At 57.7% G+C, this 19,301-nt stretch overlaps 1 protein-coding gene across 7 annotated transcripts in view; it reads right to left on the bottom strand.

Moving 5' to 3' along the window:
- Grip2 (glutamate receptor interacting protein 2) overlaps nucleotides 1-19,301 on the bottom strand; it is a 49,002-nt gene that overhangs the window by 26,268 nt on the left and 3,433 nt on the right. For 3 of the 7 annotated variants that reach the window (XM_004870486.3, XM_004870485.3, XM_087196823.1), the window contains exon 1: nucleotides 4,499-4,694. The exons of 1 other annotated variant lie outside the window; for it this stretch is intronic. In XM_004870486.3, coding sequence (XP_004870543.2) covers nucleotides 4,499-4,553 — 55 coding nt within the window. In that variant the 5' untranslated portion in view covers nucleotides 4,554-4,694. Of the gene's footprint in view, nucleotides 1-4,498; nucleotides 4,695-19,301 lie in introns of those variants that run through there. 3 more of the 7 variants (XR_002391145.2, XM_087196824.1, XM_004870483.3) reach the window with 2 other exon arrangements.

The raw sequence follows: 19,301 nt of genomic DNA, 5'->3' as shown, positions 1-19,301 counted from the left end.
ACCTCCAGCCACAGCTGGCAGCTGCTCCTCTGCTCAGCCGGCCACAGCCCTGATCACTGATCTCAGGATACTCAAGGCTCCTCTAGACACATGCCCCTTGCTCTCCTGTCCCCACTCACTAGCCAAGGGCCAGAGGTCACTCAGGTGCTGGGGAGATAGGCGGTGATGGTGACACCAGGCCCTGCACCGGGTGTCAGGGACCCATGCAACAGCACGATGCATCCACTGGCTGCAGCAGAGATGCAGACTACCCAGGAGACCCAGGCCACCGAGGAACCAGCAGGGGCGTGTGTTGCCCAGCACTGGGGACAGAGGCTTCTGGGCCCACTTCAGAACCCTGGGACCCAGCTTGGGACTCAGCCCAGCCTCCCCAGGCTGGCCCTGTGTGCTGGCCCCTCCTCTCTGGCCAGGGAGGTGCTGGGCTCAGCTGGGGTACATGCAGCCACTCCTGTCCTGGCAAACAGTCACCCTCCAGACAGTGTGTCTGACAGGCCCTGGGAAGCTGCGTCTGGCTCCTCGCTTGCCTAGAATTTACCTTTGTAGGCTGGAAACCAGGGAAAGGTCACAGAAGATTATGGGCTTTGTGTAGTGTTTCTGGGTCTGCCAATTCTCAGCACCTGGTGGCTCACTTTCATCTGATTTCACCCACACTGTGGTCTGTTTTGGAATGAGGCAGGATCCACGTCAGAATCTCTGCACGGAGAGAAGTGGGCTGCCCTGCCTGGGGCTGATCAGCTCAGGGCTTTGGGTACAGAGGGACAGGGATGTCCTGTCCTGGTTCCCCGGGGAGCAGCTCTGGAGGCTGAAGTGCTGAAGGGCAGGGAGGGGCAGGTAGAGGAGAGGCCACAGCAAGGGTGTATGGGTGTCCGTATGGGCAAGAGAGACAGGGACCAAGATGGGCCAGGCGAGGACATCAGCCACGTGCAGCCTGAGTGCCAGCATTAGTGGCACCTTTGGGTGGTACAGACTCGAGCTGGGCATGGTGCTGACACCTGGCAGTGGGCACAGATGAAGCCCTCTTCACTGCCCTCAAGCCCAGGCCACCAAGTGGCTGGGTCAAGATTGCACAGCCACAGGTGAGGGCCACAAGGTAACCCCCGCCACCTGTCCACTCCCGCATCCTTCCCCTGACCTCAGTCCCCCCAGGTCTGGCCGGTTCCAGTCCCAGGCAGAGCCAGTCAAGGTCATAGGACAGCATGGCTGGCCCAGGCAGAGGAAGCTCAGGGACACCTCAGTGCCTCAGTTTCCCATCTTGCCCCAGCAGCCCTACCTCTGAGACAGAGTCCAGGCCTTGTGACACCCACTGACAGCAGACCCAGCCCAGAGCTACAGATGGGGCCGAGTCAGGCAGCCAGCTGAGCCCTGCTGTCACTGTCCCAGGGCCTGGTGAACCGTACAGGGGCTACTAAAGTGCAGATAGCAGACTGCTCCCACAGGGATGGGCAGAACCCCAAGGACAGGACAGGGGTAAGCACGGCCACGGCCCTGCTCCAGCTCCCTCACCCACACAAAGGTGTGGTTTTGCTTTGCTTTTGTTTCTGAGACAACATCTCACCATGTAGCCCAAGTTGCCTTGGAACTCACCATCCTCCTGCCTCAGCCTCCTGAGTGCTGGGATTATCAAAGGCCTCTCCCGCCATACCTGGCTATCAGAGAATGTTTACCAAGCCCCCAGGACCTTTGGAAACTCAACTGGGTGTAGGGGCAGCAGGTGTCCTGCAGACAGACCTGTGATCCGGTAGGGCTGGGCAGGTGCTGATAGGCGACCAGGAGAGCCCAGCAGAGGTTTGGGGAGTTATGGACCAAATTAGGTGTCTCAGGGCTGAAGGAGGACAGGACAGGACATCACAGGGGCTGAGGACTTGAGGAAGAGAGGAGCCAGGTACCTCAGAGGCAGGAGGCCTGGAATCCAGGTCCCTTCCAGCTCTGTGCCTCAGTTTCCCCCAGGCCGACCATCACAATCCTGTGAGGGTCATGAGCAAACTGGCCACTACTGGGTAGAGTCCCAGCATGTCCTGGGGCATCCTTTTGATCAAAAGGGTCCCTGAATTGTTGGGAGGAAAAGTACTTATTTGTCTATGTCTCTTCCTGGCACTCAGGTCCCAGGCCTCCGGAACCTCAGACTTGAACAGAGCTCCGAGCACTTCGAGGGCAGAGACCCCGAGAGGAAGTTCAGGGGAAGTTGTGGATGCAGCTGGGGCACAGGAGAGAAACAGGACCAAAGACAGAGGAACACACTGACCCTCAGAGGCCCAGGTCCCAGCCTGGCCCACCCGCTGGCCCAGAGCTGGGAGAAGTGGCCTCAACCTCTCCATGTGAGCAGCCAGGCAGCTGAGGGAAGGGCCGCACCTCCATGGCAGCCTGGACCCCAGCGGCCTTGTGGCCTCCCAAGCCACTCACTTGGGCTGGAACCTGGCCCGACATTGCCAGGGTCACGTGGCTGCTGCCATCTCTGGTGGCACATCTGCTATGAGTCACCTGCACCTCAGCCAGTAAACCATGGGCAGGCAGGGCTGAGAGACAGGGTGGCCTGAGGGCAAATGGGAGGATGGGAGCAAGGCCATGCACAGAAGGGAAACTGAGACCAGGAAGCATGGGGACCACTCGAGGGGGAGAGGGACACACAGCCTCCACAGATATGGGACTGAGGCAGGCGGATGCTGCCACACTGTCCACCGGGCCATAGACACAGCTGGGGCTGGGTGTGAGACCTGGGCAGGGTTCAGGACAGCACCCAGGGGTATTGGAGCAGGGACAGCTTGGTTCCATCCACCTTGCTCAGCCACATGGCTCTGCAAAAGAGACCAGGCTGGACAGGGAGGACAGCAGCAGGCCGGGCATGGAGGAGCAGAGCAGGGGCCCAGCCCTGACAACTCTGCCAAGCCACCCGGGAGAGCCCAGAGGGCAGAGCAGCCAGGGAGCCCAGACTCTGTCTCTCTTTTCTCAGATAAGAGACCTTGGAGAGCTACTTCCTCTGAGGCCTCAGTTTCCCCTAGTGCCCCAAGGGCGATACAGCTCACAGTTCACACCTGTTCCAAGTATGCACAGTGCCACACACAGTGGGCACTCAGTTGACGCTCAGGGAACGAAGAACCAGCCGGAGCTCTCCAGCTGCCGCTCTTGGGCAATTGGGGAGGGGGCGTCCTTGGGTCCCTGGCCCAGGACTCGATGGTACAGGGAGGACAGGGGCAGGGGCACTGGGAGCCAGACCTGAGCCTGCTGTGGCCCTCAGTGTGGGAACAGGGCTGGGGGAGGGGAGCACTCTGCAGAAGGCCTGCAGTGGGTGAGGGGCTCAGGGTAGACTCAGCTCGGGGGAGCAGGCCAGAGTCCCCTGTGTTGGGCTCCCCACTGTGCCTTCCTGGAGCCCTGGCAGCCTGCGGATCAAACCAACGCCTTTCTGTACTCAAAGCTGCCTCTGTTCTCTTGGGCTCAGAGCTTCCTGTGGCTCCCGCTGTCCTGGGGCAGAGTCCCAGCCTCACAGCCCCCTCCTCCTACTATGCCGGGTTCCTCTTCCCCACACTCACACTCTGACCGTAGGTCTCCCTGGCCCTGAAGGGAGAACTTCCAAGCCCCCATGCATCAGCACAAGATGTTCTCCTCCTTTTCTACCCAGCAAACTCCTACTCATCCTTAGGGACCCCACCCTGACAGCCCCCCTGGCCTCTCAAGCAGTCACTGCTTCCTTTTCCCAGCACCAGAGGGATCCTCAAACCTCGAACCTCAGAAGGGAGGTAACTGCAGCCTGGGACCCTAAAAGTAATTACAATATGGACAGAACTTAGGGTCTCACCCAGGGAAAATTAAACATGCGGCGGTTGCTGAGGAAAGGGGTCCCAGCATTTAAATGTTCGTATTTTGAAAAAGAAGACAGCAAGCACCTCACTGTTCGGACTACCCAGGCAGTGGGTGCCAGCACGTCCCCTGCCCAGGGGCCACAGACCCGAGAAGTGCAGCTGCCTGAGGGGCTGCTGTGTGGCCCTGGGCAAGTTGCTTGAGCTCTTTGTGCCTTGGTTTCCTCCCACAGCATCAGGATAGGGCAGGGGCAACCTCCAATGTGGAGTGGCACGACATTAACAACCGCTCCACTGCTCCGCTAGCCTGTGGTTATTCTTAGTTCACAGCCTGAAGCACAGAGCTTGCAAATCCGCCCTGCCCCTCACCTGCCCGGGGAAGGCAGTGGGTGCTGTGAGGTCTGGGGACCACAGCTGGGGGCCCGGCACCCTCCCCCAGGCCCCCCAGGCTCCCCGGGGGTGGTAATGGGGGAACACGGGATGGACAGAGACCAGGAAAGGGACCCAGGAGAACAAGGACAGGCAGTGAGAATGGAAAAGACAGGACAGGAATGGAGAGGGAGCAGGAGAGAGGCAGGGAGGCAGCCCGGACAGAGACAGAGAGGGACAGGGACGGGGACAGAGGTGGGGGCGCGGGAGAGACAAGCAGAGGCCAGGGGACCCTGACCCTGAATCTGGGATCTCGCCCGCCCCGCCCCTCTCTGTACCTTTGGGCCTCCGCCTGGCCACGCCCAGCCGCCACTTGAGCGACACCGCCAGCATCGTGCCTGCTGCCCTCGCCGGGCGGGTCGGGTTGGAAGGGGCCCCACGGCAGCCTCAGCTCGGCACGGGCACGGGAGCCCGGCTGCTGCACCCACAGCCCTGAGCCACTTCCCCTCCTCCATCGCTCCCGCCCTCCCCTGTTGCTAAAATAGACTCTCCTCCCTCCGGAGCTGAAGCTGTGCCTGCCATCCCTGGCCCTCCCCCTCCACACAGCCTCGGCCCAGGGCCCCAAGTCCCCTTCCCCAGAAAGCGCTCACTGCATCCTCTCTGCTGCAACCTACACACCTGCCCTCCTGCGCGCTCAGCACCTTCCCCTCCACCTGGGGTGCGCTCGCCTGCAGCCACCCGGCTGTACCCCACACCCCGGGAAGGACCCAGTGTGCCCCCACGGCATCCCCTATCCCAGGACCCAGGGGGTGGAAACCACACACAGTGACACCCCAACACTGGCTGCCTCCTGTGCTCACACCTAGGGGGTGAAGTAGGGTCCTGTCACTGCAGGCGTGGTTCCCAGTTTTAGTGAGAATGGAAACGAAAGCTAAAGCACACGTCGTCGGAGGCCAGGCTTTCATTAGGATGAGAGAAGACAGGATGCAGGTCCAGCCTGAGTGGCTGGAGGGGGCTCTGACAGAGAGGATCTCTAAGGCAAGACCCATTTCATGGGCCACTGGGGTGCACTGGAGGTCACGGATCACCAGAGCTCAGACGGAATCCTCCTGGCCCAGGTGTCAGTCACACAGGGTCTGCCAGAGTCCAAGGTGACTGGGTTCTGGGCGATGGGGACCCTGGGCCTGAGGGGCCATGACCCTGGGCTGCCCTGCACTCTGCCTGAGGAGAAGGGACTGGGGTTTGCCAAGCAAGGGCCAGGCCCGGCTCCACCTTGTCACCTGCTGGGCGTCCCCAGGCCCAGGTGAGGGTCACAGGTTTAGCAGAAGTCCCTGGCTGCTCAGAAGAAACAGACTGTGGTCCTCAGGCATCTCAGGTGATGGCCATGGGGGAGAGTGTCCTGTGGTCTCTGACAGCATCGTGACAGGGTCAACACAGGGGCTCCCAGAACACGGTTGGATCATCGGGCTGAGATGCATGAGAGGACGCAGAGCCTCGAGGGACACAGGTGAGTGACCCCCACTGGACACCAGCCCCAAGAGGCAGCAGCGCCAGGGAGTGGATGGGCCGGGCCAAGGGTGACATGTGGGCTGAGTGGTCAGTGTCTCTCAGAACACAAAGATGGGAGTCATTGATTTCTGAACAGACAGTGGAAACACTGCTATTCATGAGTGGCATGACTGCCACTGTGAAATCCTGGCCATAGTGACCACAGGTGTCAGAAACCACACTCATTGTCTTGTGCTTCATACGTGGCTGGGACTGTCCACCTGCCCCCAAGGTTGGGCTCCAGGGCAATGAAAGGTCCGCTGTTCTGTATTTAAGCAGGTGGCCGCAGGCCGGGCCTCAGATGGAGGCAGTGTGGCCTGAGCCACCCGAGCCTCTTCAGGCCCAGCCTCCACGCCTGCCCCCTTTCATGGCCTGCGGGCTAAGAGGTGCCCATGTGTGTGTTCTGAAAGAGCTCGGCAAACTCACCTGGCACCCAGCAGCCCCTCTCTGACCTGATCTCATTCCTGAGGCAGATAGGACAAGCGAGTTGCCCCCAGAGAGACTGAGGCAGGACCCTGGCCCCTCTGCCCCAGGCCCTCTCTCCACACCCCTGTGACAGGTGACACATGCACCTGACACACTCCCGGGGTCATGGCTGCCAGGAAGTCAGGCTGTGGGGAGACCCAGGAAGAGGGTGTCTGAGGGAAGTGGAGGCCTCCCCACCTCAGCCTCCTGACAGCTTCCTTCCTCCCAGCCTTGCTGCTGTCTGGGAAGCAGGGGCTCTCAGGGCCACCAGGGACACTGGAGAGAGACATCAGGGCTCCCAGCTCCTCCTGGGGACACAAAGACACAGGACCGAGGGTGGAAGAGAGGCCATGGCCTCCTACTGGACAGCAGTGGGGGGGGGGCAGGCCTAGGTTCAAGCCCAGATCCCCACCCACTGGGCCTTGGTTTTCCCCAAAGCCTCTGTGGCTGGCAGCCGCATGGAGCACCAAGTTAGGGCCGCACACCCCAGTCCCGACAGATGCCGGCTCTCAGCACTGCGACTCCTCTGCTGGGGCCGGGCTGGGGCCTGGAAATGGGCCCCAAGGCAGGAAAATCGGGACTCAGTTGCCCTCCACGAACTCCGATCTAACCCTCAGCACCCCAGGGTGACCCTGAAGGCCCCATCTCACCTCAGACCTGCTCAGCCATGTGGAGTTGTGTGGCCCTGGGGGATCTCACCTCTCTGAGCCTCAGTTTCATCGTTGGTGACCTCATCTGCCATGGGCAGAGGACACCTGGCCCTACGGGGAAGGGCTCCCAGCACCACTGCAGACCTGAATGGAGTGGCTCAATGGCCGTGCTGCTAGGCTGGGGTGGCCAGCTGGGTGGCCTTGGGCCGGCGGCTTCCCCTCACTGTCCCTAAGGCCACCCTGGCCACTGCCTACTCCTGGGATGGATGGCACTGCTCAACCTGATGGGCCTCAGTTTCCTTGCCTGCTTGAAATCATGGTGGTCCTCCTGCCTCAGCCTCCTGAGAGCAAGAATTACCACCACACCCAGCTCAGAGGGAAGAGGAGAACAGGGAGTGCCATGTCGTGGGCTGTGAGGACAAGGGAAGCCACGTGCATGTGAACCCCCTCAGTGACCAGCACACAGCAAGGGCTCAATCACTGCACATGAGCACCTGGAGCCCGTGCTGCTGGGGAGCAGAGTTGCACCAAATTTGGGGTGGGGTGAGTTTGCTGCCTCGCGTACAGCTCTGCGGAAGACGGCGCTCAGCAGGCCCTCCTCCCCACTTGCAGCCCAGCTTCTCCCAGTCCTGTGCTCTTCTCCGCAGCCTCACCCTGCACCCTGCAGCCAGTGGCCATACCTGCTCCACCCCACGCTCCCAGGATCCACACGGCCAGGCCAGAGGCCAGTGGAAAGGGGGTTCCACTGGGGTGCAGAGGTGTGGGCTGAGTCTGGAGCTGCTCACAGCTACTGTTTCTGACCAGGCAGAGAAAAAGACAATGCAACAGGGAACGATGTCACAGCAGCCCTGGAACCTACCGCAGGGTCCTCACTCCTGTGGCCCAGGGCCCAGAGAGGGTCCTCTTGTTGCCCAAGGCCACACAGCCACAGAGGTGGCCAGGCCAGGGCTCGAACACAGGACCGAACACCCTCAGAAGCACAGATGGGACCCAGAAGGGAGCAGGGCCACAGTGCTTTTCCCTCACCTGCATCCCATCAGGGATGTCTTCTGCTCTTCTCCCTCAGGCCTTGGTGGCATTTCTGCCTGCTGCCTTTCTAGTCCCAGGATCTAAAGGAGTCTGCAGGGGGAGGAAGGGTCGGGCGCCATCCAGGCAAGCAGAAACACCCACCTCCTGGGAGGAGACCAGGCCGCATAGCCCGTGTGGAGTCACAAGCCTCAGCCAACCCAGGCAGGGAAGTGGCCAAGCGTGGGAGGGGCAGCAGGGTGCGGTGAGCTGTCTCCCCAAACCCAGGTTGTTGCTGAGTAACCTGCACCCTGAAAGGACCAGGGCTAACGGTGACCCTGGCTGGGTGGAGAGGGAAGGCAGACACAGCCAGCCCCATGCTCCAGATCTGGGCCGGCCCGGACTTCAAAAGGCAGAGCGACTGTGAATCTGCAGAGCTCCCAACTGAGGGATGCAGAAGAAAACCTGCTGGCTCCTTTGGAGCTGTTAAGGCTCCCACTCGCTCTCCATCAACAGACAAAGGAGGTAACTGTTCGACGTCGAAGGGAGGTGATAGGGCTGGGAACAATGGTAGCTGAGCTGAGGGAGGAAGAGGGGCTGGCACAGACCCCATGCAGGGGCCCTGGGTGACACTCAGAGCTCAGGGAGACCAGGAGCCCGAACGCCCAAGTGAGGGCCCAAGGCAGACCCAGCTTCAAACCCCAGGGAAGAGGACAGAAGTCTGGGGACAGAAGGACACATAGGTGACCCCTGGCCACACCCAGCTGTGTCTGCAGTTGATCATCAAAGTGGAGACAAGAGGGACAGACCACTGCAGATGACAGAGAACACACACACGTGACACAGGGCCTGTGGTGGGTGGGTCCAGGAACAAGCAAGCACTTAGAGATTTGCAGTTTGCTCAGAGGGGCTGGTGCTGCCATCGTAACTGACATGGGTGTTCCGGCAGTGAAGGAGAAATCAAAATATATGACTTTGAAAGAGAGGTTGGGAGTCCGGGGGCTCCAGCAGCGCAGGCCAGAGAGGCAGGCAGAGGATGGGAGGAGCCCTTGGGATGGCAACAGCGCTGGGCAGGGAGACGGGAACCATGGGCTATTCATGGCATTACACACAGAGCTGCTCCTCTCTCTGGGTTAGGAGCCAATGCTTCGGGGTCCAGCGGATTGTGCCTCAGTTTCGCTGTTGATACTATGAAGGACTATGACCGAGGACTCCATGCTGATGTCTGGTCCTGATCTGCAGTGCCATGGGGTGGTGGTGGCACCCTTGGGAGATGGGGCCTGGGAGGTCTGAGGTCCCCCAGTTGTGCCCTGGCAGGGGACAGAGGGACCCTGGTCCCATCCCTCTCTGCTTCCCGAGGCCATGAGGTCCAGCGCATGTCTGCCACTCATGAGACCAGAGCCTCAGGCCTGGCAGACACAGCCTTCCTCCTGTCTATTGTCCTCTCCAGTGTCTGTCACAGGATGGAAGGAAGGGTGACAGACGGCTGGGATGGTCCCCAGTGCACCTGTGGGTACAAGGAAGGGGAGGTGTCCCACTCACCAGCTGGGCGTGTGTCACTGCAGGGGATGTGCTTTTCTGGGAGCAGAACTCAGCACTCAGTGGACCTCGAGCCACACTTAGTCACAAGGGTGTCATCCAACTGTGTGTCACAGTTCCCTGAACCAAGGAGGGGATGCTGACACTGCATGGCTTCATAGGGTACCAGGTGACAGTGCTGCTTTCCAGCCTCACAGTCCCTGGGGTGCTCAGCAGGGAGCAGTTGGGGAGGCCACAAGAGTAATGCTACTCCAGGACACCTTGTGCTCCCGATATGTGTGGCCTCAGGGCCGCTGCCAAGGAAAGGGCCATTCTGCCAGTGTCCCTGCCCTGGCTCAGGGCAGCAGCTGGGGGAGAGCCGGAGGCCCCGCCATGGCCACCCGAAGTGTGTCCTCAGCTGTGCTGGGCCCCCTGACACCACTTGGGAGGACAAGGTCTTGGGCAGGAGCCCCATCTATTCGGCTTGAACTGCTGATGAATCCTCTATAAAGCACAGTTCAGTGCCTCCCAGATTTCTATCCTCTCGGCTTTCTGAGCTCGATTTCCTGGAGATCTGGTCTCTCCTAACTGAAACCGGCAATGAAGATCTGACCCATCAGTTACACACCTATTGTGGACAACTTCTCTGTGGCAATTTCCTGGATGGCCAGGGTTTCTGTCAACTCCAGTTCTCTCAGGGCAAATTCTGCAGAACTTGACGTTGGCACAGAGATCTGACCCCTTGGTCGACGTTTAGATCAATGACTGTTTTTAATGTGCCAGTTGTGGCTGATGTCAGTTTTATTTTGTGTTGAATACTCTGTCGGTGGAGCTCATGATGGATCGGCTGGGAGACAAATGGTCTATGCTTATTTCTCAGGTATCCAGGAGAAATTGAAAGAGTCAAAAGGAGAAAGGGAGACTGAGGACAAAGAGACAGAAACCAGCCTGAGACCAGCAAAGGGGACAGGGAAGACAGGAGGATGCAGGTGCAGAGCCAGGCATGTGCTGTACTTTGACCCAAGGCTCCTATTGAAACTTGGGCCCAGCTTGGCCATGCTGAGATAGTGGGTGAGGATGGTGGCAGGGACTGGTCACTCAGCAGGGACACTGCAGGTGGCAATGTTCCCATGAGAGCAGGTGTCATGAAGAGCCTGCCTGGCCTTCCCTGGCTCACCTGTGATTTCTTTGCTCACCATCCCACCACAGGGACACTGTTGCCCCAGGCTCTCACTAGAGCTGACCAGAAGCTCCGGGCCCCCCAGAACTGGGCACCAGCAACCCTGTCTCCCCCACAGGTGACCCAGCTTCAGGGAAAGCAGATGAAGGCAGCCGCCCCCACCCTCAAGCCCCAGGGGGCTGAGTCTGCAGGGAAGAGTGTGGCCAGGGTCATGCTACCATCGCCACCTCAGCTGGGAGGGTGGCATGGGTTCAAACTGCTCGAGGTGTAAGATAAGCCCCTCCACCTGGACGGCTCACCTGCTGAAGTGCCCAGGTGTTTGGACAGCATGAGCCTGGGAGTGGCAAGACAGTGTTTGCTGATGTGGTTCCATTTCAGCCAGAGGATACTGAGAAAAGTGGTCATCCCTTCAGAACATGATGGGCCTCGCCCAAACTCTGGATGGCCTGAAGGGCAGAGTGAGTTTCTAGAAGGAGGAACTGTCTTCTGGAATGCATTGCCTGAACCCACCAGAGCCTGCAGCCTGCTCCTCTGCAGCAGTGAGCTGGATGGACAGGCAGGCAGACAGACAGGCAGGCAGCCAAGATCACCCACACGTGCAGAGGCCCTGCAGTGGACACCACTTGTTTCTGCCTGTTTGGTCACAATGCCCCAACTTTGCTCTGTGGTCAAGGGCTGACCTTGCTTCCAGGCCAGGCATAAGTCAGGTTTGCCTATCACTGCAGGTCTCTTTCTCACTCGACACTGCCCTTGGGCGGGTGTGGGGCAGCGCAGGTGGTGTAGCTTCTGTCTGGAGCCTGGCAGAGGCTGTGAGGGTCAGAAGGGGACAGGGCCAGCAGGACCACCAGGGAAACAGGAGGCAGAGGACATATACAATGGCTGCAAGTTACCTGGGAGGCCCTGCTGCACCTCCATCCCTGCCACCTGGGCCTCCTGCTTCGTGAACACCTGATGATGTCTCGGGCCCACTCTCCATGGGGCTGTCTTCTTGTTGACTTACAGGAGCTCTTTATATGTTGTAGATCCAGCCCTTTGTTGGCTGCATGTGCTAAACACAGCTGCAAGGGAGGCATGGAGGCCACCACGGGATGTGGTTACATCAGGATGGCTCAATGGGCCTTCGCATACAATATGAGTCCCTGGCTGAGGACATGCTGACCCCCACACAGGTTACAAGGTCTGAGCACTGAGGACAGCAGGCAGCCCATGGGGAGGAGGGTAGGGCAGGCAAGCTCTTGCCATGTCACTTGCCTCATGGCACAGTCCCTGACCCTACTTCCTGCTTCCGTTAACTGCCGTCATATGTGCATCAGTCTTTGGAAGCTGCACAAGTAGCTGCCACACTGGCTGGACAGAAGGCCAAGGGGACCCAGGCCTGGTCACCTCAGCCACCACTGGGTCTCTGGGACCCAAGGTGGGCCTGGCGCCCAGGATCCACTCAGTGAACAACACATGGGACCATGGCAGCCATGACAAGGTCCACACTGTGCCTCATGTGCAAACTCCGAGGTCAGGAGGACGAGTCAGGGCCTGTGTGACCTGCAGGGGTCCTTTGGTGGACTTTGATCCACTGATGTGGCCTCATCTCTGCAGGGTGAGCAGAGGAGCGGAGAGCCCTGTGTCCTCTCACGGTGGGTGTGTGGTAGAAACAGGGTTAATGCGGGACTCCAGGCTCTGCTGTCCCCCAGACTCCATGCTCCAAGGCTGCTCAACCCTGGAGGCCCTGAGGCCCTGGATCTGGTCTGCGCTACAAGGAAGGTATTTTATTGATGTGCTGTGCATATTTATTAGGAAGCAGTAAATAGATTAGTTGCCTGCCATCTGCAGCCGCAGCCCATGCCGGTGTCTCCTCCGCCGCCACCCGCCAGGGACTGCAGCAGCAAAGCCACTGTGACTGTGGCCATCTGAGAGGTCCTATCCTCCTGGTCACCCTGCTTACAGATGAAGATGCTGAGGCTCAGAGAGGTCGGTCACATGTCCGGGGTCACACAGCAAGTGAGTGGAGAGCTGAGTTCCTGGGGACCCACAGGGCTCTGTGCTTCACATGTGAAGAACCAGAGGGAACCCCATGTAACAACAGGGAAGGCCTTGTGCCCTCACATCAACCGGGGACCCATCCCGCATGCCTCTTCCTGCTCCCAGCCCTTCTCTCCCAGGGGGTGAATCCAAGGTGAAAGAGTGGCCCCCATGTGGTCTCCCAGAGAATGAGATCTACACCGAGCCCACCATGAAGGTACCAAGCAGCCTGACGCCACCCTAGGCTTCTGGGGAGACTGAGTCACACTAGCCAACCCCTCAGCCTCAGTTTCCTCTTCTGTAAAGTGGATGCCGTGGAGGGAAGGGGACAGCAAGAGGTTGGCGCAGCTGGTGAGGCTCATGAGACGTGGGGCTCGTGTAACCCGGGGGCAAAAGGCTCAGGTGCCACAGAGCTGGAGTCACACAGCACTGTTCCTCCCGTGGGACACTCTTCTTCCAGGCCCAGCACCCGGGCCACCTCCCCTGGAGGCCCTACCTGGCGGTGGTCCTGCCTCACCTGCCCTTTTCCCTGGGACACCACTTCCCTGCCCGTGTCTCCCACCACCCCCTGGTCTGTGTGGGCAGTGCTGCAAGGCTGGTTCCAGGATTGTAGACTGCAGGAAGAAGAAAAAGAGGCTTCGTCGCGGGACCGAGTACCCAGCCCAGGCCAGGGACAGTGACACCACCCTTCTCTACCCCAGGTCAGCTCCCTGGCTCACAGCAGGGGGGCACCCCAGAGGGGGCGCAGGGAGGCCACAGGGGAGAGAAGGACATGGCGAGAAGGAGGGGAGCAAGGGCACCCACAGAGCATGTGACTGAGAAGGGATGAAAGCAGAGATGGCATCCATAGGACTCGTGGCCGAGGAGGCAGAGGGATGCATGGGACACAGGGCAGAGGAGCATCACGCTGCCATAGAGCAGGAACACAGTCTTCCTGGGGTCTCATTTGCTAAAGCAATGCTGGAAGCAGCAGTGTCCAGCACGGGAGGGGGTTGGGGGAGAGCGTGCAGTAGGGGCACTCAGGTGCTGCAGGGGGACTGACAATGGGGTATATGGCTTCTTTCTTTCTTTTTCTCTGCTCCGGGACCACTGAGCTGCACCCCAGCCCACATTCTTTGCTTAACAACAGTGGAGGCCACAGCCACATGTGCGTCAGTGCCTTGTGCACCGGGTACTGTGAGGTCCCTGTTGGTTGACATTGCTGTGCCCCATCCTTAGAGACAGTGAAATGCCCAGCAAATATTGTGCAAGGCTTTGTAAACTGGAAACATGGAAAAGGGAGAATCGTGGAACTAGTCAGCAGGAAGGCAGAGGGTCCAAACCCGGCCCCCCAAGCTGGGCAAAGGCTTCTCTTTCCTGAGCCCCTTAGCAGACCCCACCCCCGAGGTGGGCCTTCTTGGAGAGAGGGGGTTGTGGTGGCCCCCAGGCTGCCTGCCTTAGGTCTCAGGCCTTGTGATGGTCCCTAAGCCATGCAGAGGGTCACGGCTCCAAGGGTGTGGCAGCTGTGTGCTCCACCTGTTCCTCCTCTTCTAAAGCTCAGGATTCAAGCATGGAGCCCCCCATGGCCTGATCTAAACCTGTCCCTTCCAACACCCCTCCAGCACTGCCAGTGGATGAGGTTCCCATCCTCCGTACCAGTAGCCTAGGACCTCGGGGATGGGCTATGTGAGTGGAGTGGCCAGTTACATAAAGGAAGGAGACCTAGGACTTGATGCAAAAAGAGTTTTTGACTCCAAACCCTATTAGCAACAACAGTGAGTCATCCAGACAAAAATCCCAAAGGAAATGGAGTTGAAACACATGCTAGAACTAACAGTTTGCCATGTCCACTTCCAAGCACAGTCAGCCCTCCCCTGGCATTGAATGATCCTCTCTAGAGAGGCCGTGCCCACCCAGCACCTAGTAGGTGCTCATAAATGCGGGCGCCCAGTGCCCTCTAAGACCTGGCTCAGGCTCATCTGCCATACTCGGCCCTGTCTGTGAAGTGCTCCCTGCCCAACTCTGATTCACCCACGAGTTAACCATCTCTGTATCATGAACATTATACAGAAACCCCAGTAAGCTGGAAGATGAATATCTGTTGAGGCTCTTCCTGTTTTTCTGTCCTCTTCTCTGATCTGCAGGCTGGAGCTCACTAAGGTCTTGGCGCCACCTCTAAGGTGACTGGGACTCAGTCCGCATAGAGGGACCTGGGTTCTACCCACTTCACACTCAGAACCAAACAGCAGCAGCCAGCAAACCATCTTTCGGGACTTGGCTCCTGGGGTTTGCAGGGCCTGGGCCACCCGCCAACCCCTGTCTGTCTGCACTCTGTGGCCCCCCTGAACCCCAGAGCCCTGAGGGTGGGTCCTCTGGCTGTTCCACATTTGTGAGCCCTGCAGTCACTGGAGAGAAGTGGCCTGAGGAGGCAGCCATGAACCCTCAGGCCAGCCTCCCAGTGCCACGCAGTACCCCTACCTGCTACCCCCATCCTAGACACCAACCTCACAGGCTAGTGCCTCGGGCCAGGAGGCAGCTGGTGAACCCCAGGCTCCATGGGAGAATTCATTTCCCACCTAAAGCAGACCTCAACTTGGACAGAGGAGGATGTGTCCCTTCACTGGGTTGGCAAGTGCTGTTTGAGGGGCTCCCTCCACAGAGATCTCCCACCCTCAGGGCCACCAGGTCCCCCAGCCTCTGTGCCTGACCTTGCCTGTCCTCACCTGGTGGCTATCTCTGTCATGCCCCTCTCCCCAAGGCCCGGCATGTAATGCCACCATTGATTTGGAATCCTGGGCCATCAAACCACTGGAGTCCTCAACCTTTGTGAAGTTTCATAAATCCTAAGCTGGCCCAGATTCGATCAGCCACAGTGGAGAGTGGTGTGGCACTGTCACTTACGCCTGGCACGCAGCAGCAGGGCCTGCCTGTGTGGCCCCTTCAGAGACACAGTTTGACCTCCTGTCTGTTACAACACATCTCGAGACAAAGCAAAGTGCAGAAGCAGTGACAAGAAGCCCGGGTTTGTGTCAAGGGGCACAATAAAGTTCACTCGCTCACAAGGTGGAGAGTTTCCCAAAGGGTATGCTGGACACCACAGTGTTTCTGCCACCAAAGGACAGTGGCTTGTATTTAGATGTTCTCTCAAAGCCTTATGCAACCATAGGTGGGGCTTTTGCTGGAATTGATTCTTGGTGCAATGCTAGGCTCAAGGACACTAGGATTAAGGGTGTGAGTGCTACCCACCCTAAGTAGTCTGCATAAGATAAAAGAGGCAGGAAGACGCTGCTGAGGACCCCTCCCTTGCTCTCTTGTTGCTTTTACTACCATCTGGGAACCATGAATTGTTGTTCTCCAAGCGATGCCCCTCTGCCATGTGCCACTCTGCCTTGGAGCCAGCCAACTATGGACTGAAACCTCTACAAACTGTAAGCTAAATAAACCTTTTCTCCTTTGAGTGTCGGGTATTTTGTCTCAGCAATGAGAGCAAACTAAGACAAGAGGGGATGGGGCGGTGGAATACACAGGCTGGAAATCTCCCGCTGCTGGGCTTTTGGAGCTCTCTTGTTTGCTTGTGTGTTTTGTGGTCTTGGAGATGGAACCCAGGGCCTCCTGCATCCCAGCCAAGTGCTCTACCATTGAGCTGCACCCTAGTGCTTGTTATTTTGAGTCAAAGTCTCAGTAAGTTGCCCAAACTGACCTTGACCTTGTGATCTTCCTGTCTCAGCCTTCTGGGTAGCTGGGATTTCAAGTAGTGTCACCCTAATCCAACTTTTTTTGAGATATTTGTTTATTTGGTGATACTAAGTATAGAACCCAGGGCCTTTGCACAGAGCTACACCACCAGTCCTCTTTAGTTTTTATTTTGAGCCAGAGTCTCACTAAGCCCAGACTGGGCTAGAAATTACCATCCCCCTGCCTCAGCCTTCTAGAGTGCTAGAATTACAGGCATGCACCACCACCCACAGCTGAATCATGAGACCCCTCAGTTCTCACGTGCGTCCCTTCTGGACAGACAATTCTTTATTCTTTTTTATTTTTCATTAACGACACAGGAGACACCCTCGCCCCTGCCACCTCTTGTATCTGCACTAGATATTTCTCAGAGCAGATGCTCAGGAAGGAAGTGTCAGGTCAAAGGTCAGGACACTCTAGACTGACAGCTGGGTTAAAGGTCAGGATATTCCAGATGTTGCTCATTCCCCCCAAATGACCGCAGTGCTGCTGGCACAGCCGGTCTCCCTGCCCCGGGTCTCCCCAACACCAGGTTCTGCCGATTTTAAAACTGCCCCTTCAAACTGGGGTGATCCCACCCACCTCCTCTACCTCGGCCAGCGAGGTCATCTGTCTTTCACCCTCTTTGTGGCCATCTGTGTTACGGCTCAATGGAAATGTCCCCAAGGCTCTCACACTAAAGGCCTGATGCCCACTCAGCAGCATCCTAAGTAGGGTCCCTGGGGGACGCTGACCTTGTGCCTGGAGGGAACCACGGCTGGGTTCATGGGGTTGGTGGAAGGAGGGGCCTGGGGACCTGAGTGCTGGGTCCCATCCCAGGCCACACCTCTCCCTCTTTCCACATCCCAGCCATCGTGGGGAGCAGCTGGCTCCCTGGTCCCTCTGCCGGGCCTTGCAGATTGGTGGCCACGGAAGGCTCCTGGGAACAGGGGCCGGGGCAAAGACCTCCTCTTCAAGTGGCTTTTCTCCGTGTTCTGTCCCAGTGGTGGGATGCTGACGGACACCTTCAAATAACTTCCTGCCTGGTCTCGGGCCATGTCACTGTCTGCATGGCCCTCCTGTCTGATCTGCAGGAGGTCCTTAAGACACTGTCCTTTATTGGTGACAGATGTTATTGTACTGTGACTCCTGGTCTGTGACTCACCTTTGAACCTCGTGGTTGGTTCTTCTGTCACACAAAACATTTGCTGTTTTTGCTTTTTCTTTCTTGAACCCAGAGAAAGAAAGGTGCTCTCTGCTAACTCTGACCATACCAGGGCCTGATCCTTAATCTTAATGCCTTTTAAACAACCCTGAGGTACACACTACTATTAAACCAGATTTTGGGGAGAGAAAGGAATAAGAGGCAGCCTTCTTATTTCCTCCTTAGGCCCACACTGCCTAGAGTAGTGGGTGGGATTCTAATTCAGTGCTTTACACTGATTCATAATAACTCTGAGCAATTTTAAGTTTCTCACTCTGGTTACAGAGGAGCAGGACACATCCCCACAGCCTAGGGCATCCAAGCTGAGGGGACACTGCCCTGCTAAGACCTTTACTGGGGCTGAGTAAGAAGGACCAGCAGGGAAATGCCGCAGAGTCTTGGAACAGAGAGAGAAATGTCTGGGCTGCATGATCTTCGGAAAAAAAAGTTGTAAATCTATATTTTTATGTGAAAATCTCCCCTCCCATTTAAAACTGACCAGCAACTAATTTTTTAGGCTACTTTCAGAGGCAAGGAAGACCTGTCACAAGCCAGGCATGAGCCCCTCTGCAACACTGTCCCCTCCAATGGCAGTGGATGTCCTGGCAGAAGGGGCAAGCATTCTAGGGTTGGTGTCCCCCACACAAGTGACCCTAGGAGGGAAGAGGCCATGCTTGGGCATGGAGCAGCTCATCCCAAGGCCTCACCATTGAACCACACAGTGGTTAAAACACCATCTCTGGGGTTCAGGTCCCAGCTTGCTCCTCAGCTGCTGTGTGCCCTTAGGAGAGTCACTTAACCTCCCTGCCTTATTTCCTCCTCTGAAAAGCAAAATTAAGAACCCTACACCTTAGGGTCATTGATTATAAAGCACTTAGACCAGCATGACCACAGCAGCCCTTGGTGGAAGGCAGCTGCTGATGATTATATCTGACCTCACTCCTCAACATCCCCATTTCCTTAAGGGCCCCTCTCAAACCCCTTTTCCCTCCCTGCTGTCTTCCTCTAGACCCATGCAATACCTCTCAGGGAGGAGGAAAGAGCGGCTCAGAGGAGCTCAACAAGTAGCCATGGGGCTCACTGGAGATGGAGAAAGAGCCCAGAGGCGTGAGTGGGTGAAATTCACACAAACAGGGGACGTAAACTGGGGCTGGCTAGAAGGCATGGGGTGATTTTTTCCCCTATTTTTTCAGGGAAAATATTCTGAGTGGGATGACAAGGAAAGTGGGCAGAGAAGGCACCTCCTCACACTAATGCTGGCACCCAGGATGGAGCCACAGGCCCAGAGGGGGACTTTGTTCTCCTCCTCACCACCTGCATCACCAGCCAAGCTCTGGAAGGGAGGAGGCGGGAGGAGGCAGGAGCAGGGGAGGAGAGACCAGAATGCTGCATCTTGTGCAGTCCTGAACCTGGGTGTTTGTAAATTTTATTTTCCAAGCTGACCTGGGCTGCTGCTGTGGAAAGCCAGAGGAGAGGAACCACCTTGATGGTCATTGTTTCCCTGCTGCCTTTCTAACCAAAACTAGAATTTGTGTCCTGTCACCCACAAAGTCAAAGAAAAATCGACCCTATTATTTTACAGGAGAGGAGAAGCCAAGGAATCTATGATCTACTCCAGCCTCCCCAGCAGGTGGAGCAGAGGCACCTCCACAGGAAATCACTGAGCCACCCCAAGATTTCTTTGCATTTTTAGAGGTGCAGGGAGACATCTGGAATAGGCTTAGTGTTGACACTGAAGCTATTAAAGCCAAACAAAAGGCCCTTTCCCAAGGCTGGCTGCTGCTTCCCTGAATATATCCGGTCCTGCTGCCTGATTTGAGGGACCCAGCAGATGTTTCCCAACGGGAGGCAGAAGCTCTCCA

The sequence above is a fragment of the Heterocephalus glaber genome, unplaced genomic scaffold, assembly GCF_053883595.1.
Source record: "Heterocephalus glaber isolate CG9 unplaced genomic scaffold, H.glaber_assembly_v1.0 deba00001615, whole genome shotgun sequence".
Lineage (NCBI taxonomy): Eukaryota > Metazoa > Chordata > Mammalia > Rodentia > Bathyergidae > Heterocephalus > Heterocephalus glaber.
Note: the sequence above shows the minus strand (reverse complement) of the source record. Positions and strands in the feature narration are given on the sequence as shown.